Raw genomic sequence first — 27,766 nt, forward strand, 5'->3', positions numbered from 1 at the left:
ACTGGATCCTACTGTAGTTTTGAAGTAGGTAGGTTATATGTCCACCTACATCTTCCTCTTCTTCATATTTTTCATCTTCGCTCAAGGCTCTTCGTGCACTAATTATTTCGCCGGCAATATTTAGTAATTTCGCGTCGCCGCCGAAATGCCCCAATTTATATAAAATTGCAAGCAATGTATCGGAGCAGGCACACGCGAAATTCGAAAATACGCTGTAATTATGTTCACTTGTTTCCGTTAATTTGGAAATGTAGCTCGCGGAATTTATCTTTGGAGATAAACTCGCAGCCAACTTTGCACAACTCGATATCAAATTTTTATTACACGCCATTTTTTTTCTTAAAGGAATAACACGCGAGTGAAAATCGTACAAGTTTCCTCGGGCAAAGAAAATCTCGAAAATGCTTATATTCGGTTAAGCGTTGTCCATTTTATATATTTTCCTCCCCACTCAAAAAGGAAAATCAAACAAACCTTTATCAGCGCACGGAGAAGTCCATAAAAAATGTAGAAGTTTGAAATTTCTTGTAGTCGTATATACCGTATTGTAATTATATTTTTTACCGTAGCGCGAATAATCTATTTCATTTCTTATTTTGTTTTTCGAGAAAGCAACTGACGCTAAACATTTTGCTAATTACCTTAATTAAGTAATGGTTTACGCATATGATTTCTTAAAAACTAGGCGTAATAAAAAAAATTTGTAATTATTTTATTTGTCAAAGATTTTTATTTTGCGTCAACCATAGCTATTGCTCGAATATAATAAATTTTTAAAATTATTTGTTTCTTTATAAGAAAAAATACACGTTTAATGCTAATAATAATAATAATACACGACGTGTTGCTGCGTGTTCGCAGTAAAGGACAGAAGGAGATATCGGGAAATATGTTGAAAACGTAGTAAAAAGTACTCTGTGAATTTTTTTTTTTAAGAAAAACTTGTTATGTTATTTATTATATTTTATCGATGTACATTTATTTATTGGTTTTCATAAAATTTTCGTTTTTGTAAAATCGCACGAGAAATTTCATTAAATTTAAGCGAAAGTATCTCTACAAATATAATGCTGAAATATACATCTAAAAATGTTAAATTATTAATTTGAGTTCGAACACTTTGTTCGATTTGTTCATAATTTCCTTTAATTGTGAGTTTTATAATTTCGCAATCTATGTACGATGAGGGAAGTTTTAATTCTATTTCGTTTATTATATAGTTAGCACATGTATTGACAGTATCAACGATATTAATTAATTGCGACAAATGCGTATCTATGCATTTTATAATATTTTCCAAGCCGAGGAAAGTAACTTTCTGCATCACGATAGCGGTGTTATAAGTTTTTCGTTTCTTCGACGGAGGTTGTTCTTCCTTCTCGACATTACTCGCGGAATATTCGTTGGTTTCCTTGTATGCCACTAGAATAGCCTTCGAGCCATAAGCGCTGGTAAAGTTGATGGTGATATTGTTAATAATAATCGGATTTATTCCTCCCGTTCTTTTTTGATCGTCGTTCAAATACTGTCTCATATGTTCCATGCAGGATTGAAATTGCTGCCACGTGTCGGAGTCGAGACAAATCCCATCGGCATTATTGCTCGTTAATTTAACAATTGGAACAAAACAGTCTTCCTTCGTCGATTGCAATCCCACTTGTATCTTCTTAGTGAAGGATGAATTAAGTCCGTATGTTGTTGATAGCAACAAATGTCGGTTTCTTCCACCGTTGCCGATTTTATTGTCTCCATTTCCCGGCTCCTTAATATCGCAAACATGCGAGGATTTCACAAAACTGGCTATTTCGGTCGTTCCAGCCATTACTATTAACCACTCGAAACAAACTCGAAAAATGTACTGTGCAAAAAATAATCACAACAACAACGTTAGCGTATTTGCGTAGAATTTTTCTTCTTCGCTCGAGACTTAACTTCTGTTAACGACGAAATTCGAATGAATACACGGTTTGTCCTCGCGCTTATATTACTGCTTCTCCCACCTAAAAAAAAATCTAAGCAAAAAGAGTGGGGGGAAATAATATGGGCAGAAGTGAGCATAAATGCGTATTCAAACAAAATATTTTACAATAATCAAAGAAAAATACCGAGAAACTTCTATAAACATTTCTAGAAACTTCTAAAAATTTTCTCTAAGCTATATCTCGAATAATTCACCACGGGAAAAATATTTAGGGGATGTTTTATTAAGGAAGATTCGAATGATAAATTTATAGATATTACGGGCGGGGGTATATCTGAATGTTTAATTTAAAAAAAAAATGTGAAATCTTATCAGATTTCTTAGTCGATATGGTATATATGCTGTTTCAGCATGAGAAAAAAATAGGTTGAGGATTTAGGATGAGGGTTTCGCTAGGGTAGATTCAAGGTGAGAAAGATTTTCCATATCTTCCTAAATTATTTGGAAACAGAATTGTTTTCTTAATCACTATTGCAAATATAGCGGGGTTATTTTAAAATGAAAACCATTGACGGTTATCTTAAGATGAGATTATTTTATTGAATGTCTCTAGTTTTTTAACGTGTGTTTAGGGTTTTAAGAATCTCTAGATATTATTATTATATCACGGGGGGATAGTGTTTGTCTGAGTCAACTATCGGTTGATTCATAAAATACGAGTATGTACAGGTATTTTGTAATTTAGGCGATACATCGATTTAAAATATATTTTCCAGAATTTAAGCATTTTATTTTTACTATAAGCGTATATGGAGAATCAATTATAAGCTCATTAGCGTTGGTGCTCGCGAAAGTCGCCGATGCGAGCTTACCCTCGCGCGAATACGCTTACTCGCGGTCGCGCGTCGTGTATCATCTAATCAGCGGTGCTTTCCGCTCGCACGCGTAACAGAGAACGCTAGCGCGAGCACGTGGCCGGCGCGGATGGGGCCCCACGCGAATAAGCTTATTTTCTTACATTCCTGTATAATATTCGAGGAGCATGCGCATTTTTTTCTTTCTTAGATTATTGTTGTTAAATATCGTCGTTTACTTTTTTATTTATGAGATTGTTCCTAAACGCGAAATCGATTATTTTGTGTAATGGACGTGCGCTGGAAACATCCTTGGACGTCGATCGTCTGCGGTCCTACGGGATGCGGGAAAACAATTTTCGTGAAAACATTTCTTCGACATTTATCCCGCATGTCCGATGTCCGATTCGAGAGAATTTTATTTTATTACGCCGAGTGGCAAGATGCGTATCAGTGCTTACATTGCGACACGGGAGAGAGAGAAGAAGAGAAAAGCGAGAGCAAATATAGCGATAATGCTTTAATAAAATCGAGGAAAAATATAATCGAATTTCGCGAAGGGTTACCGCGTCCGGAGGATTATTCTAACGATGCGCTTTCTCCGAAATTGGTGATAATCGACGATCTTATGAGGGAATCATCTTCGTGCGACGCTATCGTGGATCTATTTACGAAAGGAAGTCATCATAAGAATCTCAGCGTTATACTCATTTCGCAAAATCTTTTCCATCAGGGACGTGGACAGCGCGACATATCTCTCAACGCGAATTATATAGTAGTTTTCAAAAATCCGCGCGATCGTGCGCAAATTCGTCATTTAGCGCATCAGGTATATCCCGACGATCCAAAATTTATGGAAGAAGCGTACTACGACGCTACCTCGAAGCCGCATGGATATTTATTGCTCGATTTGAAACAATCGACTCCAGACGAATACCGATTTCGCACGTGTATCTTTCCGGAGGATATTCTACATTACGTCTACATACCACGTAAATCTGTCATTAGAGCCGGAAGCGTATAAAAGAAAGGTATTCGCAGCCGCGAGTTGTAGTTGTGCGATTACGACGCAATGGTGAAAAAAGCAGACCCTAACAAAACATCATCGACAGCGACAGCGAGGAATTTACCGAATAGCGCAATAAAGACTGCAAAACGTTGCATCGGAGAGAAGAACCTGTGTTTCTTAAAAACTCTATGCTATTTGAAAAAAAATCAAAGAACGGCGTTCTTACGCGATGCCGACAATAAATTTGTAAAGTGTATTCAGGAGTGTATTTTCAATACGCTCGAAGGTAACGTACCACTCGAATCTAGCGAAAAAAAGCGCTTGTCCAAGCATAAAACGACTTTACGGCGCATCGCGGCAAAGCGGGGTAATTTGAAGACTAAAAGAAAACTATTGGTACAACGCGGAGGATTTTTACCCTATATTATCGGCCCTATACTCGGAGCTTTATTATCACGAATTATCGGCGAGTGAAAAGAAATACAATTCTTTATATTCTTTGTGAGGAAAAATAATAATATTTGGAAAAGTATTAAAAATGGAAAAGGCTAAAAAATGGTTTTAATTTCTACGGAAAATCTCGAAAAAATGCAACGAATGCAGCAGCAGCAGCAGCAAAATCAACAGTCGGAAAATGTTAATAATACGGAAAATGATAATAATAAATCTGTACGGACACCGGGAACCCCTTTATCGCGACTCGATGCGGAGATGTGTCGTATTCTCAATCTCTCGACTCCCGCCGACGAGGGTGAAAGATGGAAAATGTATAAAGAAGTATTTCAACGTTATCTTTACTTTGTTCGGGATGCAAAAAAGCGTTTTCGCAAAGATTCGCGTGGGGCTTTAAACGGCGACGCCGATGATAAAACTGAGCAAGACGAGGACATGTACTTGGAAGATGACGATACCGAAGAATTTACGCGTACTTTAATTAGTAGCGTTGAAGATGGAGGAGGAGGTGACGCTAATAGTTTCGGAAAAAAGCGCGATCAATCGGCGGAAATGATTAAAAATATAATCGAAAGTGTGCCGAAAACTTATCGCTACAAAGCTCACACGCTATTGAAATATTTACTCGATGCTCCGTCGTCAAAGATCGGTTGGGATAGACAAGGACTCGTGACTATAAACGGTGCGGTTGTAACGGGTTCGAATATTAGCGATCTCATAAATGACGCGATACGCGAGAGAAAAACAGTAAAAGCAATCGGAAGAGTTCAGTTTGCGCGATTACTGCAGGACATAAACACACCTTCCAGTCTCATAGGAAATCGTAGTTTTTTACAAGTAGGCAAAATAGCTCGTCGTATTAAAAGCAGCGAATTAGCAGCTGTTACTTCCACTCCGAAAACTCGTCGTTCACGTAGCAGGTTAAACGAGACGGTTGTATCCGAAGGAGATACGATATTTATATCTGCCGATGAGGATGAGGATGAGGCCGATAAAACATTAGCAAGTAAGGACGAGAATTCCCCGACGAAGAAAGCAAGAGGTTTATTCGGTTGGAGCAAATTCTAATAAGATGGAACTCGAAAAATTATATTACGATTCTTCGCACTACGCGGGTTATTCAGCGACGGTCAATTTATCACGAGCGGCTAAGCCGAATTTCTCGCGTAACGAGGTTGTCGACTGGCTTAAATCGCACGACGCGTACACGCTGCATCGTCCAGTACGACGAAAATTTCCGCGTTTACATTATAACGTGACAAATATCGATGATTTATGGGAGGCTGATTTAATCGATCTTCGTAATCTTAAGAGTTATAACGACGGATATTCCTATCTACTGGTGGTTATCGATGTACTTAGCAAATTTGCTTGGGTAGAACCTTTGCGCGATAAAACTTCGGCGTGCGTGATAAAGGCCTTTCAGAACATATTCTCGAGAAACAAAAAACGTTTACCCGTTTACCTACAAACCGACAAAGGTAAAGAATTTATCGCGAGCGCTGTACAAAAATTCTTAAAAGAAAAAAACATCCGATTTCGTGTAGCGCGAAATCCCGATATCAAAGCAGCTATAGTCGAACGTTTCAATAGAACACTTAAGGAGAGGATGTGGCGCTATTTTACACATAAAAATACTCGCCGTTATATCGATATTTTGCAGGATATTGTTCACGCTTACAATCATACTCGTCATTCTAGCATTAAAATGCAACCAGCGATCGTTACGTTGGAAAATGCGCGTATCGCGCGAGAAAATATGAATCGACGTTGGAATATCAATGCCGAAGATGCTGAAGGAAGAAAAAATCGTGGGCGCAAACAAAAGTGTAAATACAGAGCGGGCGAGCTCGTACGCATTAGTAGAGCAAAAGCAGCGTTTGAGAAAGGATACGAGGCGGGATGGAGTGAAGAAATATTTCGAATTCATCGCGTTCTCGAATGGAGAAGACCTCCTGTATACGAACTAAGCGATTTACAGGGCGAGGTTATAGACGGGATTTTTTACGAGCAGGAATTAACGCAAGTTATTAAAGACTTACGAGAGGGAGAATTTATCGTAGACCACGTGATAAAAACCAAGGGACGGGGGGACAATAAACAATTACTAGTTAGTTGGCGGGGATATCCTTCTAAATTCGATTCTTGGATATCAGCCTCGAGTTTAATATCAAAATGAGAGGGGAAGAATTTCACATAATCCTCCCGAGTAATAGTAGCATGCGCTACTTTCCGGAAAATAAAACAACGTGTTTCACCACCGAATTACCTCAACGTATAGACTTAAGCGGTCGTTGGGAAGTAGCGCTCACGGAGATCCAGTTTCCGTGTAGCTTTTTACATATACGCCCTGGAGAAGGAACAATAAAATTTATCGATATTAATAAGAGCATCGATGCGTTTTCTCATGCGGATGTCGAAGTATCACCAGGCGTTTATTCGAGCGTACGCGATATTATAGAGACAATGAATGACGCGTGCAAACCCGTAAAAGCCCATGTCGTTTGGGAATTAAAAGCTGGTGGTAAAGTTGTTATGAGACTTTCCTGCAAAGAGAGGAAATGCGATATGGAACATCATGTGCATTTTTCCGACAAGCTTTGTCGTATGCTCGGTTTTGATTCACGCTGTGGAAGTTCGAACGATCTATTACCGATCTACTACAATCCTGACATTCCTCCTTCTTCGAGCATTGCTTTTCCAAAATTTCCTTTTGTACTCACGGGTGACGACTATATAATAGCCGACATACCAGCTAGTTTGTTGCGAGGTATTCCAGACAAACTTTTCGTCTACTGCGACATTTGCGAACCTTATATTACGGGCGATGTACAATCGCCTCTTCTTCGAATAGTCGCGCACGATGCACGAAACGATTATCCGTTTGCATCCACTCAGATAAAGCATTTTTCGCCCGCGCAATACATCGCGCTGCGGCGAACGAGTTTCCGTACGATCGAAATAGATATAAGAGATCAGCTGGGGAAGAGCATACCATTCGAATTCGGAACGTTGACGGTAACTTTGCATTTTAGGTGTATCGATTAGATATTATAAAATACACGGAATCCGCGAAAGAGAAAAACGCATTTGACCGTTCATTATTATTATTATTATTAATGGACTATTACTCGGTATATCGCGACGAATTACAGAACGGAGGCGGTCGCGGCGGCGGAATCCCGCGAGTTTTCGTCGGATCGCCCTATCAGCGCGGTCACGGAATCGGCAGCTTTCTCGGGGGATTATTCAGACGCGTACTACCATATTTAGATAAAGCCGCGCGAGCTGTGGGAAAAGAAGCTTTACGGGCTGGCGTTAATGTAATCAAGACGTCGAAAACAATACGCCATTTAAGGTAGCGGCCAAACACCGTTTTGAAGAATCGCGAGACAAACTCAAGAGAAAAGCCAAAGAAAAAATAAGTAGTCTAATGAAGGGTTCGGGATATAAGTCTGATGCGAAAATGCATGTAGCTCAGTTCCCTTTTGTCGGGCTTGATAATCACATCGCACGATCCGCAATAACATCGGCTCGCAAGCGGACGAGTAAGAAAATCAAAGCGGTTGGGAAAAAAAGAACGAGTACAAAAGCGCAGAGAAATAAAAAGAAGAAGAAAAGTCGTACGGTTGTGAAAAAAAGACTTAAGACGTCTGCGAAACGACGTAAAATCGGTAAAAAACGTACCGTATCCGATATATTTTCTTAAGCGGTTATATTCGGAGCATTCTAATTTAACGACGGTGGCGAGCGACGGACGACAGCGAGCAATTTGCGATAAAGAAATATGTCTTTTCTTCACACGCATTCGAGCGAGTGTTTAAAGAGCGAACTAGATCTCTTCTCTCTACCACCTACGCAAACTAGCATCGAAAATTCGCAATGGATTCATTACAAACCCGTGACCTCTCTCTCGGACGACTCGCCGATAGAATTCGTCATCCCCGGGCACGGAGAAGAATATTTAGATCTCACGCACACCATGCTGAGTCTTCGTCTACGTGTAGAAACAAACGCCGATTCCGCGAGACAGGCTTCAGGAACAAGCGCCGAAAGAATAGCCGTAGGCCCTGTAAATCATTTGCTTCATTCTATCTTCAATCAAATCGACGTGTATTTCAATCAAAAGCTCGTGTCGCCTCCAAACAACGCTTACGCGTACCGAGCGTACATAGAGGCGTTGTTAAATTATTCTTCACCCGCAAAAACTTCCCATCTAACTTCCTGTCTATGGGACATGGATGCACCCGGACACATGGACGATCTGTTGGAAACAAATCCCGGCAATCCCGCTCTCGCGAGACGCGCTCGTTACATTTCCGGAGGAAAGGCGTTAGATCTCGTAGGACATCTCCATTGCGACGTTTTCAATCAAGACAAATTTTTAATTAACGGTGTAGAAGTACGGTTGAGATTCGTTCGTTCGAAAGATTCGTTCTGTCTCATGGAAAGTAGCGGAACATCGAAAATTCACATTCTCGACGCTACCTTGCTCGTTAGAAGGGCGAAAATAAGCTCGGGTTTGTTACTCGCGCATGCTAGAATGATGAGTAAAGTTACAGCCAAGTATCCGCTCACGAGAGTCGAGGTTAAAACATTCACGATTCATAGCGGCGTTATGGGTGAATCGTTAGATAATGTAATACTCGGTCAATTACCGAAGCGAGTAATAGTCGGTTTCGTTAGTAATAAAGCGTTTGTTGTGCCCGCGCCGTGGGGGACGGGACTTCAGGGTTATTCGCCCAAAGGATTAGGACCCAGGCAACAAATGTAGACACTCCGTACTTGATAGTAAAGGAATATATTTCGGTCGTTCTTCTTACACTGGCCTTACACTACTCTTGTGTTTGTCTTATACGCTAGGGTTAAGCGTGACGAGCCTACTTTAATCAACGCGGCGGCTTATATTGTGGATGACTTCAGATTTCTTTCTCTGCCACCCCGTCGAGGTGATCGGTTTATATATCGTTGGGTACAGGAAGGATGAGGTGTCCCTGGGCCGGAGCGCGGTTCGTGCTCCGTTTTGTTATGCTTATTCAGCTTTGGCCGTGACTTGCTTTTCTTTTCGTCACGTTTTATTTTTATTTCTTAATATCTTAATATCTTATTTCCTAATCTCTTTCTTTTAGTTTAATTAAATTATTATTTCGTCGGGTTACGACACGTTTAACGGTGACAGAAAATTAAATCCGTTTAATTTCAAGAACTACGGAATAAATTTCTTCTCGCTGTACGTCAATGGCACGCAAATCCCCAGTAGGCCTTTGCAACCCGCTTTCTCCGAGGAGGAACCGCTTTACATCGAAGCTTATCAAACGCTTTTCTCGGGAACAGGTATTCATTTTTTGAACGAGGGAAATTCTATAAGCAGAGACGACTATTTCAAAGGATATACTTTATTCGCTTTTGATCTTACTCCCGATCTATCCGCTAATTGCGCTGGACATTGGAATCTCGTCAAACATGGTAGTTTACGATTAGAAGTGCGATTCGTAAGAGCACTTTCCGAGACGATTAATTGTATTATCTATGCCGAATTCGATAATGTCATAGAAATCGACTCGTCTCGTCAGGTCATCGTCGATTTTTCGGGGTAAATTTTTTATAGACGCTTAAAATTGTTCCCCCTCTACTTCGCTCAAAACTCCGACATCAGTGCGCAACGTTTCGAAAAATATTCAGTTTCGTTGGAGACACGCTCGGCGTCACTGTTTTACATAGAGCCTCGCGTCGAATCACATAAGTTTTTTCGTAAGATGGATATAGTCGTCGATATTCAGGGTTTCCGCGATGCGAAGAAAAAGTTTATCCCTAAGGAGGTTGCTATTGTAGCGATTGACGCTCCAATCGTCGATCATTGGATTATGATACCGACGCATTCGTTTGCCGAATTACCTGAAAAAATAAGACAAGAAAACAACTGGCTCACGCGAAATCATCACGGCATTGAATGGTTCGATGGCGAAACTAATCCGAAATATTTTACATCGCAACTGCGGCAAATTACAAGATGCGTGCGTCACATTTATGTTAGAGGAAACGAGAAAGCGAGTTATTTGAGGAATCTACTTTCTAGAAATATATATAATTTGGAAGGCATCTCACCGGCATTCAAAAATCTGACGGTAGAAGAAGAGTGCGAACATCACGGATTTCGAAAATTCGGAATCTTTCATTGTGCATTACGCAACGCTTACAAATTAAAAAGCTGGATTGTTGCGCAAAATAATTTCAGCAGCGACGGAGACAGCATTACTCGAACGACTTGCAGTTCTCCCGAAATTTTGATAGTAAGCGACGACGACGACGACGATGAAAATGAAAATATTAAAGCACAATCAAATAATAAAATAGAGAAGAAAAATCTGCAAAAAATCGAACGTGCGGCTATTAACCGCCCCGCGCAAACAGAAAATCCGTTAGCTGTACAACCCGAAAACAAGCCACCAAAAGAAATTATTCAAATAATATCGCTTGTTCGCTCGTCTTCGCTGCAAACAAATGGACTCTCGCGAAATTCTGCAAGCATTGCGTCAGCTAGATGTCAAACATGTGGGAGTCTATCCTGCCGACAGATTGCCGATGGCGTGGACGAGGTCGACGGCCATCGTCGCTAATACGGACAATCATAATCGCCCTGGAGAACACTGGATCGCTTTCTTCCTCGACGAAGACGGTACAGGGACATACTTCGATAGCTACGGAATACCGCCCTTGTATCCGGGTTTTTTCCTACGTCTCCGGCGAAATTCCAATATTTATCGATGGAATACCGAACAACTACAAGGGCTTTTCTCTCAAACCTGCGGACTCTACAGTTGTGTATTTTTATATTATATGTGCAGCGGTTACGATCTCGATGGATTTCTTAGTCTTTTTTCCGAAAATTGCAAATATAACGATCATTTAATCGTAGAATTATTTCATAAAATTTTTCTTCGCGAAAAAGACATGAAAAATATAATGTTAATTAATAGCGTGTTTAATTGTAAGAAGATATAAAAAAATTTTTGCGAAGTACTACGAATTGTATGCGGGTATATTAATAAATGTGAAAATTTTTTATCTTAATTCGTGTTTAATGCTTTTAACTTTTCCCTTCTTCCTTTATAACACCCCCGCCTCGCGTTCAATCATCCGCATGTTCATCTTTTTACCTCTGTAGTGCAATGTAGTCTAATTATAATAATTATAATAATTATAATAATTATTGTCTCCTACTGAGATGCTTTGTCTCTTTTTCCGATAAAGTGCGTCATGAACCGTTCGAGCGGAGGGGGCTTGTTTCGATATTCCATAGCGGGCCCCGAGACGGAGTGGGGAGGTAAGGATTGTTTCCTCGAGACATATACCGCCGGCTACCTTCCGAAAGTCGGTAGGTGGGGGGGGGGTTCGTTCTGCCAAGACGTAGCGAGAGCGACTAAGGGCTAGGTAACGGGAATTTGACTCGGAACCCTATACAGGTGGGCCAGGGCTGGAGTGGGAGGAGGATTGCTTCTTCGAGTCTAGTACCGCGGAGGTAGGGAAATAAAAATTTGATAAATCGGCGACACAGCCGGCGTCGACCAATCGCAGCTCTGGGCCACTATGGTGCGAGCCAATCAAACTCTGGACCACTATGGTGCAAGCCAATCAAACTCTGGGCCACTATGGTGCAAGCCAATCAAAATCGAGACTTCGGGAGGTGGGGCATTGTTTCCACCAATCAGAACGCCTCCCTCCACTTCACCTGGCCACGCCCACGGCGCCAGGGGCCGAGTGGTGGGGGTTTGTTTTGACGCACCATAGTGGCCCATATCTACTGACCAATTAAAAATTATCCGATTTACGTCGTGTTTGATATCATTTTAATCGCAAAAATCTCAATAATTCATTAAAATTACTTTCAAATAAATAAAATAAAAAATAGGAGTTTCAGTTTTTATTTTATAAGATGTTTACATTCGCGAGGAAGCCGAGTCCGCTTATCTTTACGACCTGTCAAGTGCGAGAGCGACAGCGAAACCGCGAGTCGAGAGCGAGCGAGATGACCTATCATCAAAGAATTCCGAAGTCTCTTACGATCGGCTTCTTCACTTCCTCTATCCATTCGCAATTTACGAGATTATAAAGTAAAAACTGAAACTTTTATTTTTTATTTTATCGATATGAAAGTAATTTTAATGAATTATTGAGATTTTTGCGATTAAAATGATATCAAACACGACGTAAATCGGATAATTTTTAATTAGTCTGATAATAAAAATTTTGAATATATATTTAACTACATTTATCCGATTGATACCGTGTTTGATGTTATTTTAATCGCAAAATTTTCATTATCCCATTAAAATTACTCGCATACCCTTATAAATATATCTTAAAATGATTAACTTATTTATTTGTCACAATTTGTCATCGGCCGCTTGCCAGCGGCAGGCTTGATAACGAGATGAACATGACAGTATATGAGTACGTAAGAGCGAGTGAAACAATAACAGAAGTGAGCGAGATAGTAATAGGAGCGAGCGAGATAGTAATAGGAGCGAGCAACGAAGACTCGAAAATCGATTCTTTGGCCCATATTCTGAATCCTCTAGTAGTAAGACTATGAGGTTTCTAACGCAGGGGCTCCGAGAGGGGGTGAGGGGCGAGGGGGAACTGCGGGGGGGTGACGTCACGGGGGGGTGATAACGTCACGGGGGGGGTGTGACGTCACGTGCGGGGGATGATGACGTCACGCGGGGATGATGACGTCACGTGCGGGGGATGATGACGTCACGCGGAGATGATGACGTCACGCGGGGGATGATGACGTCACGCGGGGATGATGACGTCACGCGATGGATGAGGGGGTCCGCGCGGGTAGGGGGGATCCGCGGCGCGAGCGATGGACGAGGGGGTCCACGCGGGTAGGGGGGATCCGCGGCGCGAGCGATGGACGAGGGGGTCCGCGCGGGTAGGGGGGATCCGCGGAAAGAAGACGGTGGTGTGAGAAGAATAGCGCTACGTGTGGGAAAAGGATAGCGTAAAGTGTGTGAAGAGGACAGTGCGACAAGGATGACACGTGACATCATCAACGTGTGACAAGGATGGCGTCAACGTGGGACAAGGATGATGCATTATAAGATGCCACATAGGTGGGAGCAGGACGACGCAAAGGTAAGTGAGTGATAGCGACGAGCTTGTGAATGAGAGAGAACGATAATAGCGCGAAGAGAACGCATACGAAAGAGAACTATAATATCGCGAGAACAACGTGTGCGAGAGAGAACGATAATAGCTAAGATAACGCGTGCGAGCGAGAACGAAGATATCGCGAGACTTACAACTAACGCGAGACTTATTGTTAGAACGATAGCGCGTACGAAAGAGAGAGAGAGAACGATATCGCTATACTTACAACTAGCGCAAGAGAGACGCAAAGGATGGGAACGCAAGGAGAGGCGCGTAAATAAATACATTTCTTTTCAATACTAAATATAACATTTATTTTAAAATGTGTGCGTGTATTATACAATTTGTGTGTGTGTGTGTGTGTGTGTGTGTGTGTGTGTCTAATAAAATAATAATAATATAAAATTTAAAAATTTAAAAAATATAATAATAATAAGAATAGTAATATAATAATATAAAATTTAAAATTTAAAAAATATAATACTAATAAGAATAGTAATATAATAATAAAATAAAAATATAAAAATATAAAATACATGGGGAGGCCGCTCCTGCAACAGAAAAAGAGACATGTCATTAGCTTTATTTTAATAATTAATAATAAAAATTATAAAAAAATAGATATACCTTAGCCCCCTGGGGCTACTAAGTCCTCCCACTCCTCCTCTTCTTCCCAATCTTCCTCTTCTTGGACCCATATCTCTTCTTCTATTTCTTCGTAGGGCTCTTCCCCGAAGAGCCGCCGCAGATCAAATATATCTCCATCTAGGCCCTCCGGGGTGTCGCCCCACACGTCTCCAAAATTCTCCCTCCCGGCCCGGCGCACCGCCCGCACCCACTGGCGGTGCTCTATGTTCATGAAGCCCGGTATGCGGACTTCATCCTGGAACTACATAAAAAGTATAATTAATATAAATACAAAATTTTTTACACTTTTTCACAAAATAATCACAAAACACTACTTACGTTCCACGTGAAAGTCATGTTGAGTGCTACGATACATAATATGTCCATCAATTTCGTCTTCCAGTCCTTGTACAATGATGCAAGATGATCCATTGTTTTTTAAACTTTTACACACTTCTTACTCGCGCACTTCTAAACTCTTTCTGATGAGAGAACGAGGTCTCGGCACGAGATTTTATAGCAGAGATGCGGCATTATCACCATATCAAAAACGCGTCGTAAGACAAAAGTATATGCGGTCCCATGCAACTCTCAGCGTGGTATATAATATAATATTAATATTATCATATCGCTACTTTGTGAGGAGACAACGAGGTCTCGACACGAAACTTTAGAATAGGGACATATCATTATCGCTTTACCAAAAACGCGTCGTAAGACAAAAGTATGCATGATATAATATAACATTATAATGTGTCAACCCTGCTCGAACGGTCATCGAACGCAAACGAACGCTCGTCGAACGGTCATCGAACGGAAACGAACGACTGTCGAACGCAAACGAACGGTCATCGAACGGAAATGAACGGTCGTCGAACGGTAATTGAACGGTCATCGAACGCAAACGAACGCTCGTCGAACGGAATTGAACGGTCATCGAACGCCCGTCGAACGGAAACGAACGCTCGTTGAACGGTCGTCGAACGGTAATTGAACGATCATCGAACGGAAATGAACAGTCATCGAACGGAATTGAACGGTAATCGAACGGAATTGAACGGTAATTGAACACCCGTCGAACGGAAACGAACGCCCGTCGAACGGTAATCGAACGGAAACGAACGGTAATCGAACGGAATTGAACGGTAATTGAACGCTCGTCGAACGGAAACGAATGCCCGTTGAACGGTAATCGAACGGAAACAAACGCTCGTCGAACGGTAATTGAACGGTAATCGAACGGAAACGAACGCCCGTCGAACGGAAACAAACGCTCGTCGAACGGGAATGAACGCTCGTCGAACGGTCATCGAACGTAAAACTATATTCAATTATCAAATATTTAAATGTTTTATCATGTACCACAATGTAGTATCGAAATACAATATCTGTGGCAGCTGTGTCGCGTACGGAAACACGATACTGCACACGTACATAGATAGAGATGAGGAAAGAAAGGAGAGAATAAGAAAGACGATAAAAATATATTGCATCATCAATTTATTATAAATATGGATTCGATGAATCATGATGTTTCAACCACCAATTATAAATCTTAAATACATTTTCTAAAGCGCAATTTTTTACATGATTTTCACAACGTACAGTATTCTTAACATCTAACTTATTTAAAGAAGCTACATCCTCATAATCTGCATCCAAAGTTTCGATAATCACATCGTTTCTTGCATCATTGTCCAGTATATCGGCTAGCCATTGCCGTTTTTCATGCCCTTTAACGTACACGAGAGGTGACGCATCATCATCCTCCCCCGTTGCACCCATCACCGCTGTCGTAATTAAACGTTTCGATTTCCAATATGAAACGTGTCCATCATTCCACGATAATCCATGGTGATTTTTCATCAACCATAAAACCTGACATCTCTCAGATTTTGTGAGCATGTGCCATGGTTCGGGACATGTAAAAATATAATGAGAAAGTACGGATCCCTTTCTCAGAACAGCAGCTTCCTTCACGACAAAATTTTTCCCAACGATAAATCCTTGTAGATCCACAAACGTTAACACAGCCATGATGACAAGATCCGATCGCAGACTGATGTCGATCGTCAAACATCTCAATCTTTTATATTTTTTCATATGCAATGGAGGGGATATTTGCTGACTTATGTAATTTTGCGGACTACATTGGTCAATGGATTATATTCGACAACCCGATCGTGCAAGATGAGACAGTAGGCGGTAGTATTCGCCGGTATATTTTCCCTGCATTCAAACTCTATTCTCACGTCCACGGTAACAGTTTTGACAGACTCGTTTTGTCGCGAGCAATCAATGACCGCGAGAGGACCGCAATGTAGAAACTTTGAAATGGTTAATAGCGTTGCATTATCATCGCATCCATAATAAGATTTGCGAAAACGAGAGTACATGTTGAATAGAACGGCGAATCTATTTTTTTCAAAATCTAAATTTAAATCATCATAGGGATAAAATTCCGAGTTTAAATAGAGTTTAACGTTGGTTAATTTGCAATCATCGAATAATGTAACATCTTGTGACACTGAATTCTTTTTACCAGTTTGCAATGCAAAGATCACGTATCGTGGTTTCTCTAGCTGGGAGGCGGCTTTCACGGTCCATGAATGCTTAGTCGTGCTATGCAGCAGAGGAAATTCGTATAGATCCCAAGATCTGAAACTCATATTCAAGTATCGTCCGCTTTCCAACATTCGCAACATCGACAATTTATTAATCTCGTTCAATATTACATGAGGCATACGCCACTGTATCTTGAGTAATTCAATCTCTGCCTCCGACGATGGGTGTCCGAATAGACAATTATTATCGTTGCGCGAACGTATCAAAATCAATTCGTGACGAGCGTTAATCACAACGCGTTTATAATCTTCACAAAATCCTAGCAGAATGTTGAGCGGTACGCAATAGTTGAAATAATTTTTGTCACCATTGTACGTCAAATCCCACGCAGCGTTCTTCAAGTTTATACTTTTCTGGTGCGTTAGAGAGACCTAATTTTTGAGCGTCGAAGTTATTCCAACATTTCTGTTGCGATCAATCTCTACTCCGTCGAGTTCGTATCGAAGCTCATCAAACATGAATGCGACGCAATTGTTTCCCAATACAACCTTCATTTCGTCATTCGCTTTACGCACATTAAACCTTCCCTCGATGTAAAGAAAGCTTTCACACGGTAACGTGTACAAATCCTGATGTTGTATAGGTATTCGTATCTCGTCGCTGTATCCAAGCGTCGTATTGGCGTACGGATTGTATGTATGAGTCTCAATCTTGACGATGCGATCGTCAAAGACTGGTTCACCTCCGATATTCAAAATATCAATCATTCTTTTCGTACGATGAATCCCAATGATTTTAAAAATTCACGATTCAACGTGCTCAGCTTCTTCTTAATGGCTATCTTATTATTGTCACCCGATACCGCAATAGTATTGTCCCTCGTAAAAGTATTGTCTCTCGCGTGCTCCGTTTCGTTCAGCACGAGCATACTATGTTTGTCGCCGCCGTATATGCAATCTTACGGTAATTTCCTCTCCTCGAAAATCGAGCAATCGACCTCTTTGATCCACAATACGTATCGTTAAATCCGTAATGCTCCGTACGATGATCGGCAGGTAAATGATCTGTGCCGGCGTTTCCGATATCTTATATCCTGGTGGTACGCTCGGTGAAAATTCATGTATTGTGTGTACGCGCATGCCATTGCTGTACGCACCAGTAGTCATGTTACATTCTATACGAATAATATTTACGTTTATAATATTAACTGGTTCGTCTGATTCGTACCACTCGCGAGGTTGCAATATACGATTCGATGAGAATCCAAGCAAGGATCCTACATTGTTGGGTTTGGTAAAGTTTATTCTGTAGGCACATTTGATTTCGCTCTTTAGCGTGCTATGATTGGCGCGGAGCGCTATTGGATATTCCTCATCATAATCGTTTTCAACATCTCTGGAAAGGTGTTCATCTTGCAAAATTGCACGTTTGAGATAGTCATTTATAGCGTGCAATTCGTACGATCCTTCGGGAATCGTAATTTCCTTGTCGTCGTTGCCAAAGTAAAATTTATTATTCGAAAAATTTACGTTTGGAATCGTATGATAAGTTTCAAAATCCGTTAATCCAAGCTCGTAATCGGCATCAGTCAAATCTATAGCGGGAAAATAGCTTACAGCGAGAACGCTGCTTCTGCCAGTCAACGTAAGTGTCAGTGACATGTCGAACGAATACTGAGTCGTGACGATGGATTGTCAGGCTTTAAATTGATCGTCGACTGTTGGAAGAAATTTTAAACACAACTGTCCACAGATGCTCTGATTGTAACTTTGATAAGATGCATAATTGTATTCAATTTTCACTCGTCCGAAATATCGCACAAGTTCCTTGGGTGGTCGAAGGTTTCCAAAACTGTCGAAATATACGACACGATCTCCCCTCTTTGCGTACGCTACCCAATGAGTACCGGGACCATCAACGTCATCCAAATTGACGATACCGCTCTCGTTTCGTCGTACACCGCTTATTGGTAAATTATTGCGCATGAAAACACCTCTAAAGAACGGTATGTGCATACGTTTCGCCAATTGTTCCAATTGCACGTTAGTTGTCGCACCAGTAGGCATTTTTAATGTTTTTTCGACGTTTTTTTTTTTTCTTAGACTTTGTTGAGAATCCCTGTCCACGCTTGTACGGAGCGAGATAAAGTCCGCGACCTTCCATAGCGCGATTGTGACGCTGCAACTCTTCCAGCTGACGTTGCGCCGCCTTGCTATCGTTTACCGCCTTTGCGATTCCCGCCGCACCGCCGGCCAAAGAACCGACAACTCCCAACAACGGTAAAAGTGATAAAATACCACCGCGTTTCGCTACTGGAAGTATTCGTTTTTTCCTCCTCTTTGTCGTCGATGGCTTTTTCATCCCCATGCCGAGTTTTGTCTTTGCCTTCATTGCCGCCCAAACAGTCGTAGCGGCTGCTCTTTCGCCAAGAGTCGAATCCCTCGCGGTAATGCGTTCTCGCGCTCTTGCAGCTAGTATGCGATCCGCGACGTGTCGTTGACCGAGGTCGTTGCTTCGCGAGTAAGCAATGTCGTGCTCGCGACAAGCGGTGTCCAATGGATTGATGCCTCGATCGCCTCTAGCCAATCGTTTCTCTAATCGAGTTCCCGGGCCGCAAAACTGATAACCGGGAATATGTAATTCAATGGGAAGAGCGTTTATCGCACGATTTAAGAGACCGCTACCTCTTATGATTCTCGCTGACATTCGTAGCAATTTTTTATTAACGGTGGTGGACCGTCGATGTGTGTTCGCATCCACGGCTGATTGTAATGTCGCATGCACGAACGATATTGTCGAACCTCCGAATCAGCCTTTATATATTCTGGAAGCTTGTCCCACAATCGTTCCACGTAATCACCAAAATTTTGTAGTAAAACAATCTTTGGGATATACTGCAGTTGTTCGGCGGTAAGCCGGAAAATGTCTCTTTCATCCGACAGAAGGAGAAACATTTTGATACTGAACGGTTTCGAGTTGAGACACCTCTATAAATAGGTCTCCCCCCTCGTGATCATTCGCAAAATTGATTCGAAAGAGAAAACATGCGGTTCGTGCGACAAGCGCGGATAATCAAAGTATCAAATTTCGACGATAGACTAATATCGGAGAAAAAAGTACGCAAGCATGGAAACATGCTACCGACTACTATACGCGGTATCGTTTGCGGCCCTTCAAACTGCGGTAAGACAAACGTGTTGATTAGTTTGATAGAAAGTCCGTACGGTGTACGTTTCGAGAACGCGTACGTATACTCGAAATCGCTTCAACAACCGAAATATAGATACTTGGAAAATTTATTAGCACCTATAGACGAAATTGGCTATTTCACATTCTCTAATAACAGCGATGTCATTCCACCGAGCGAGGCGCTTCCGAATTCCATCTTTATCTTTGATGACGTGGCATGTGACAAGCAAGATACGATAAGAGAATACTTTGCAATGGGTCGACACTCGAGCGTCGACTGTTTCTATCTTTGTCAAACGTATGCCAAGATACCTAAGCATCTTATACGCGACAATGCGAATCTTTTGATTTTATTTAAACAAGACGGCACAAACTTGAAACATGTATACAACGATCATGTAAATACCGACATGTCTTACGACGATTTCCACACATTGTGTCAGAAATGTTGGCAACGCAAATATGGCTTCGTAGTCATTGATAAAGACAGCACGTTGATCAATGGACGATATAGAAGAGGATTTAATGATTTCGCGATACCGTAAAGCGATCAGTCGTCATCGACACATTGATCAAGCATCATGAACGACAATCGTGAAAAGATTGCGATAGAGATTGCAAAAATGAGCGAATCAATTCGCAAAAAATATCGCGCTTTGAAAACTGGTAAAATGGAGGAAGACGTTGCATTGGAAAGACAATTTAAGCCAATTACCGAACCTTTAAAACAGCTTATCGAAAATACTGCGGAATCTGATGCGCCGAAAATTGAACCATTGAGTTTAACGTTTGGAGAGAAGCACGAGGAAAAAATAAAAGAGTCGAAGCAAGGAATAAAGCGAGCACGGATAAATATGCCGATAAACGATTCGCCGATATATTCGACACCGAATCGATCGAAACGAAGGAAACAATTTTCTAATATGGCTACTGTTTCTACTCCGATAAAAGTACAACCGCGTCAAACAATACCATCCCCGTCCGTCGAAGAAATTTATGAGACCACGCCCGATTCGTTTGTAACATCGGTCCGACATGAATTAGAAACGTCCGAAGGTCAGAAAACGTTCCGAGATCATTTTGGTCCACTAGCGCAAAAATATATAGGAGCTATCATGAGTGTTGATAAAAATAAGAGTATGGATTACGTCTACGGTGTTAAATTTACCAGCGAAGGAATGATGCTCGGTGATAAACGTTTCGATGTGGACATGGAAGATAATATAATTATCGATGGAATAAAATATACGGGATCCGAAGGTATCTACGATTTGATTTTTAGAAAATTTCCCAATCATAAAAAATACACTCAAGACGATTTGTATAAATATCAAAGTATATTAAAAGCAACAAATGCGCATAAACGTGACAACAAAGTTAATAATCCTATTAAAAGTAACAAAGGATACAAGTACAAATATATAATTGCACCATTATTCCCCGATAGAAAGGTGGGAAGAGGTATAGACGCGCCGCACACCATGACGCTAAGCGACAACATGATCGATTACGTGCATTGGAACGATCCCAACGAATTGGTAGATCGTTTGCGATTGCTGGACGCCTCGCGTCGAGCCGGCAACAATGCTCACGACAATGAAATCTTGTCAATTATCGAAGAACTTCGCGAGGCTGGCATTATTATAAATTAAACTATGCGTCAACGATACATGTCATTCCGTCAAAGTTCTCGGTACCGAAATGTCGATTAATAAATTTGGATTATCGCTCGGAACGTCGAATAATTTGTACTATCAATGGAATGGATTATTGAGAAATTACGTTCGCGATAACGCTCTCTGCCAGACTACTACCGGCTTTGACGCAAGGTCGCGCAAGATTCAACGTGTAGCGCAACCGGAAACTGATACTGACGCTGTCAACAAACGATATGTGGATAAACTTTTGAGAGATCGACAGGGAGAAATTGAGCAAAAAATTATCACGCTTGAAACACACGTGCAGGCGCTACGAATAATGATGGGCGAGATAAAGAATGTGCTGAGATATGCAACATCTGACTCGACACAGTAAACGAGACATACTAATATCGCAATATTAATTATGCCTCGATCAAACGTGCGAAAGAAGATAAACACCTCCGAAAAGCGACAACTTGTCGAGGAACTACATGCTCCGGCGAGAAGAAATTTTCCACGAAGACGCGTCATTGTACGCGGATACGACGATCTGTGGCAGGCGGACGTGGTCGACATGCGTTCGTATTCTCGACTCAACAAGGGTCATAAATACATACTCACAGTTATCGATGTGTTGAGCAAGTATGCGTGGGTCGTACCGCTCAAGAGCAAGAGCGGAAACGAAATGTCCGAAACGATCGCAAAGATTATTGGAGACGATAAAAGGTGTCCGAAAAATTTTCAAACCGACAGAGGAAAAGAATTTTACAACGCGAGTGTGCAGAAACTCATGAAGAAACACAACATTAATCATTACTCGACGTATTCCATTATGAAAGCCTCGGTCGTGGAACGATTCAACCGTACTTTGAAAAACAATATGTGGAAAATGTTTACGCTCAACGGAAATTACAAATGGATCGACGAGTTATCTCGACTCGTTGCAGAGTACAATACGCGAAAACATCGCACCATCGGTATGAGACCTGCCGACGTCACTCCAGCGATCGCCGAAAAACTTTTAAATACGGTGTATAGCAACGTAAAAATTGCGGCTCTGACAAAATTTAAAGTAGGCGATTCGGTACGCGTAAGCAAATACAAGACCATCTTTGAAAAAGGTTTCACACCTAATTGGACGACCGAAGTTTTTAAGATTGTCGAGGTGCAGAAAACTAATCCCGCGACATTCATACTCCAAGATTCGCGTGGAGATCCCGTCGCTGGAGGATTCTACGAATACGAATTACAACGCGTCGCTAATCCCGACGTATATCTCGTGGAAAAAATTTTGCGGGAAAAGGGTGATGACGTATACGTGAAATGGTTGGGAATGGATAAATCATACAACTCTTGGATACATAAAAATAGTGTATTATAAATATTTATTAAAATAATATACATATAAACTATATAAATAATTTAATATATAAATATTTAATAATATAAAAATATATAAAGTGTATTAAATATAAAAATATATACATGGTTATGTACAAAATATACAATTAATAATAAATAAAATATACATTTATTTACAATGGTATTCTATAATGTCCCCACGGTAACGTATCGGTGGTTTCGGGTACGATATACCGCTTATCGTCGTACGGACTCAGAGCAATTTTCGTCTCGCAGATCGTGTATACTTGGTGCAGTTTAGATCGTATACACGACTGCTGACGCGTCATTTCAATTTCTTCTTTCAAACACCGCATGTAGTCGTCAAACGTTATCGTTCTCGCGACAACGTTACTCTTGACACCTTTAACTTTCTTCGTGTCCTTTTTTCCATTCACTCGTAACGCGTACATCTTTGCTCTGAGCCCGACGAATTCGGTCATTATGGTACCGTTGTTTTCGTCCTTCATCAGGCCCGGTACCTTTTTATTTACAAGCGGTATACCGTACACGTTATCCACTGCATAATCGCTCGTGTCGAATCTGATGATATCGCGCTTCATATTCTCATACACATCCGCGCACTCAATGTGATATATGAGACTATCCGTATCGGTGTACATTACCTGGCATTTGTCGCGATACATTGGCGTCATATACTCGTGATGAAACTCGTACAAACATGTCTTGGATATGTCGAGTATGCACATACCCACGTAAATCGGTTTGTAGAATTTCACCTCGAGTTTGCGCAATTCCACAGCGATTAAGTTTTCTGAAAAAACGCTTCTGCTGTGGAAATTTGGTTTCGCGATCATTGCCTCTGCGCCATACCGACCATCCCACTTTGTTAACAATTTAACATCGACACGATTGCGCACATTTTCCATCGTTTTACCAAACACTGCATTGTTCATTAATTTATATAAATTTTTTTCGAAATCATTTTTAGCCAATGTTCTGAAATGTGTATTTAATTCTATATAATTTCGAAGCCACGGAGATTGTGAAAACTGTAAAATTCGATGTATTTTTGTTACGCGAAGACCGTGACGCGTACACTGCTGCAGGTTGCGATAGTGTATCACGTAACGCTTCTTATCGTATAGCGTTGCAAGCAGTTTAAATTCCCGCTTGCCAGGTGGTTTGTCGCGTGTCGGGCAAAACGGCAGGTCAGTGTGCGCATCGTGAAGATGTTGCGGGTACTCGAGGTCCACTTCGAGGACATAGCCTGTAGGCGAATCTAGCGTGATGGATGATACATCAAAATTGGTCACATCGTCGACCCATTGAAAATTGGCGTAAGGCAACGGTTGACACATTGCCCATCCGTACAAATTATTTATATCAAAGTACATCAAGTACGATGATGGTTTCGATGGATCGTACGACTCCATGTACTTGTTATTAGCGCGAGCGTATCTACCCGAACATTGACTCAGACCGCCGCGTATACCACGTTCGATGAACATAAGCATGTCGATGTCAGTAAGCAGCTCGAACGTGATCTTGGTATGTTTCAACATGGCGTCCCACGTGTATCCGGGGAGAGTATAGTAATACGCGGGGTCGAGTCCGTAACTTTCGATACATTTATCTCGAAAGTTTTCGAAAATGTCGGCTAATAACAAGACATCAATTTTAAGATATAAATCGCTATATTCGCCTAGCGTTCGAATGGAGAATCGCATCCAGATGTTCTCGGCGTGCGCGTAATCGCTCTCGGATACAGTATCACCGGTCAAGGAACTGTAAAACGATTCGCGCGGTGGTAAACACGTATCTTGCAACCTCTCTACAGAGTCGATGTATTCGTACGGAAATACACCTTTTCGCGTTAACAAATTGAAATTTTCTGTTGATAAATTTTGAAATTCTGATTTTAAAATTTTGAGTTTATCTTTGTCCAAAAACGATGCCAATTTGTCGAGACTCGATGCGAGAAATTTGAATGAATCGATGAAACGTAATTTTACATGATTTTTTGATTCTTCATCCATACAAACATCTTTTGTAAACGAAATATATTTCTCTTTTGTTATCGGAAGTAACTCGATTTTCCCTTCGAACGATGTGGCTATTTCCTCGATAATGAAATGTGAATCATAACCGGATAAATTGTGAAAAACTATGGGAATACAAAAAGATTCTTTATAATTTAAATTGCAATTTGAGTGTGCTGGACCTCTGTACCGCCCGGTCAGATGGCAATGATCGCGAACGCGTGTATCGTCTTGCACGAACGGTTTTTCGCATATATGACATTGAGTGGCGCTATGGAATTTCTCCCACTCTTCGGACGTCAAATTTACCATGGGGACATTTGTTTTTAAAATATTTTTTACACGTAACGCTAAATTTTTGAGGTCTGCGGCGAACCATGCTATACAATCGGCGCTACGACGCGAATGATATGCCGATAAAGATTCGTCGTATGAACAATGTACATAATAAGCTAAACTAAATACTTGGTGATGTTGATATGCGTTTTTCTCTTCTTCCGTCTTGGCCAGAACGCATTCCAGGTCGGCGTAGACCACAAATGGAAGCCGCTCCTTCCGATTAAAGTTGTTGAACGATAACCACTTGTCCTTATCGCTCGGCAATCGGACAGCACAATCATTCATCTTTCCACAGTCGACCGTATGCGACTGCAACTTGGTGTCCGAATTAAAATAATGCAGGCATCTGTAAAAGAAAAATTTTTTAGATTTATATACAATTTGCTATATAACTTATAATTATTCAAATTAAACTTACCGATCGCAGATATATTTTGGATTCTTGTGTTTGCTCAATTGTGAGCTCACGAGCCGGGATAAATTCTTAATCCATGCAAAATGTCCGACGCTGTTGTCGTCTTCAATGTAAAGCAAGTTGATATGCTTGTCCTGCTTCTGCTGCGAAAGACGCATCGGGACAATGCTGTTCTTGTCTTCGATGTTGTACACATTTATAGAAATGTTATTGGCAAGTTCAAAATTTTTTATTTGGTTCACAGTCACTGGAAACTCAATGTTCTGGAGATTCAGCACTGTCGTGTAATGCGGGTACGATGATTCCCGATTCGTGTCTCTTTCGGCGGGGTATAGGGCGGCGACCACTGCCCACGCGAAACACGCATTGTCTTTAGATTGTACATTAATCACCGCTCTTTTCAACATAATCTCCCGCGGTAATTTGATGTGACACCCCGCACGCATAGGATTATACTTATTTATATTTACAGTTAAATTTAGTATTCGCGACAAAGCCCACCCGCTGTCGCGTTCCTGAAACTCTTCCAGAGACGCTAGGGTGGGTTCGATAACACGTCGTTCGTACCACTCGCGTAAATCGGATGTGCGAAAGAGTTCATAGTTTCGCGTATTGATACTTTTGTTGGCGTGTTTATCCCCAGCCACGAATTCACCGTTAAATATAGTGTTCACTTTCACATTACAGTGTTTTTTCATAACGTCCTGCACATGTTCTATCACTATGTCTTTGGCGTCATCGAGAAATTGACGAGGTTCAATGTGATTATAGTTTATCACCGCACCAGTCGATACGCGACTCTCGAACGCCGTATCAATCTCGCGCCACACAAGTCTATTTTGACGCGCGCTACATCCGGCACCCGCGTGTACGAAACGTCCACGTACCGAATTTTTCAACCCTTCGAGGCGCGCGATCCGAGCAATCAGCGATTGTCGATTTCCGATCGATAATCGCGGTCGCTTGATGCGACTTTGCTCTTCCAACGACTCGATGTATTGGTCGCATCGTTGTTCCCACACAATGTAATCTTCCAGCGAATCAATCAATGTGGATTGCTCTCGCAAATTTTGTTCCTCCATATTGTAACACACTTGCGAAATGCGCTTCCCAATGATAGTTCCGGATGTACTTTAGCAAAATTACTGGCGGGGTGTGCCTCTTGATCATGATTTATATACTGTCTCGTGCATATCATCGAACATTCTAGAATGATTTCATCTTAAAAAATTCCCCGGAGTAGCGTCTGCAATTTAACCTTGATAATTTCGCGTTTTGTCACGTACATTTGAAAAATCTGATGTGGTTGCATCGGGAGCAGCCGTAAAACGGCGCTTGATTTTAACACATTTAGCTAAATCTTTGTCTAGGGGTGATGTGCGTTTTAACCTTGGCGGTTAATCTTTGTTCCGATGCACATCTTAACCTTGAAAATTTCGCGTTTTGTCACGTACATTTGAAAAATCTGACGTGATTGCATCAGGAGCAGCCGTACATCGACGCTCGATTTTAGCGCATTCAGCTAAATCTTTGTTCTGATGCGCAATTTAACCTTGAAAATTTTACGTTTTGTCACGTACATTTGAAAAAATCTGACGTGGTTGCGTCGGGAGCAGCCGTACATCGGCGCATGATTTTAGCACATTCAGCTAAATCTTTGTCTAGGGGTGATGTGTGTTTTAACCTTAACGGCATGATTTATATACTGTCTCATGCATATCATCGAACATTCTAGAATGATTTCATCTTAAAAAAATTTCCGGAGTAACGTTTGCAATTTAACCTTGATAATTTCGCGTTTTGTCACATACATTTGAAAAATCTAACGTGGTTGCGTTGGGAGCAGCCGTACACCGGCGCTCGATTTTAGCGAATTCAGCTAAATCTTTGTTCTAGGGATGATGATGTCATCGCCGCCGTATATCGGCGCGACAAAATTTTAGAGGAAATTAAAATGTCGTGTCAGCAATAATCCCCTCTACATCGCAATTTGCGATACTATTTGAATTGATATTAATTCTAATACGATCAGTATTGCATCAATCGCGCGTGTGAAAGGTTCACTGAAGAAATCAACATGAATTTTTACGTTCCGATTCGAAACGGTGAAACTCCACCGTGTAAGAAGCAAAAATGTGACACGTAAGTTTCGATCTTTAAATATTTAATTATTTAATTTTTTTTTTAAATATTG

At 41.2% G+C, this 27,766-nt stretch overlaps 4 protein-coding genes across 4 annotated transcripts; 2 read left to right on the top strand and 2 right to left on the bottom strand.

Moving 5' to 3' along the window:
- Window positions 1–8,024: 8,024 nt before the first annotated feature.
- LOC145970636 (uncharacterized protein F54H12.2-like) lies at window positions 8,025–9,011 on the top strand. The gene has a single exon (XM_083097508.1). The coding sequence runs from the start codon at window positions 8,025–8,027 to the stop codon at window positions 9,009–9,011; it is 987 nt and encodes a 328-aa protein (XP_082953634.1).
- A 522-nt stretch (window positions 9,012–9,533) lies between these two features.
- On the top strand, window positions 9,534–11,123 carry LOC145970241 (uncharacterized). Its single transcript, XM_083096814.1, has one exon. The coding sequence runs from the start codon at window positions 9,994–9,996 to the stop codon at window positions 10,852–10,854; it is 861 nt and encodes a 286-aa protein (XP_082952940.1). The 5' UTR covers window positions 9,534–9,993; the 3' UTR covers window positions 10,855–11,123.
- Window positions 11,124–13,939: 2,816 nt separating this feature from the next.
- Window positions 13,940–15,213, bottom strand: LOC145970487 (uncharacterized). The gene is made up of 2 exons (XM_083097307.1): window positions 14,360–15,213; window positions 13,940–14,282 (listed from the first exon to the last, which is right to left on the bottom strand). Exons 1-2 carry the CDS (start codon window positions 14,450–14,452, stop codon window positions 14,022–14,024), a joined length of 354 nt encoding a protein of 117 aa, XP_082953433.1. The 5' UTR covers window positions 14,453–15,213; the 3' UTR covers window positions 13,940–14,021.
- Window positions 15,214–23,328: 8,115 nt separating this feature from the next.
- On the bottom strand, window positions 23,329–27,268 carry LOC145970637 (uncharacterized). Its single transcript, XM_083097509.1, has 3 exons — window positions 25,576–27,268; window positions 23,830–25,503; window positions 23,329–23,335 (listed from the first exon to the last, which is right to left on the bottom strand). The coding sequence occupies exons 1-3, from the start codon at window positions 26,652–26,654 to the stop codon at window positions 23,329–23,331; spliced, it is 2,760 nt and encodes a 919-aa protein (XP_082953635.1). The 5' UTR covers window positions 26,655–27,268.
- Window positions 27,269–27,766: the final 498 nt, after the last annotated feature.

The sequence above is a fragment of the Camponotus vicinus genome, unplaced genomic scaffold (genome assembly GCF_025532165.1).
Source record: "Camponotus vicinus isolate PSW18456_S1 unplaced genomic scaffold, iyCamVici1.0 SCAF_4, whole genome shotgun sequence".
Classification (NCBI taxonomy): Eukaryota; Metazoa; Arthropoda; class Insecta; order Hymenoptera; family Formicidae; genus Camponotus; species Camponotus vicinus.

Excerpts from the sequence above, each read along its gene's own strand:
- LOC145970636 (XM_083097508.1), top strand. The coding sequence starts at position 8,025 with ATGTCTTTTCTTCACACGCATTCGAGCGAGTGTTTAAAGAGCGAACTA.
- LOC145970637 (XM_083097509.1), bottom strand. The coding sequence starts at position 26,654 with ATGGAGGAACAAAATTTGCGAGAGCAATCCACATTGATTGATTCGCTG. Across the intron at positions 25,504-25,575 it reads CCAAAATATATCTGCGATCG|ATGCCTGCATTATTTTAATT; the intron begins GTAAGTTTAATT and ends TTTCTTTTACAG.
- LOC145970487 (XM_083097307.1), bottom strand. The coding sequence starts at position 14,452 with ATGGATCATCTTGCATCATTGTACAAGGACTGGAAGACGAAATTGATG. Across the intron at positions 14,283-14,359 it reads ACATGACTTTCACGTGGAAC|TTCCAGGATGAAGTCCGCAT; the intron begins GTAAGTAGTGTT and ends CTTTTTATGTAG.
- LOC145970241 (XM_083096814.1), top strand. The coding sequence starts at position 9,994 with ATGGATATAGTCGTCGATATTCAGGGTTTCCGCGATGCGAAGAAAAAG.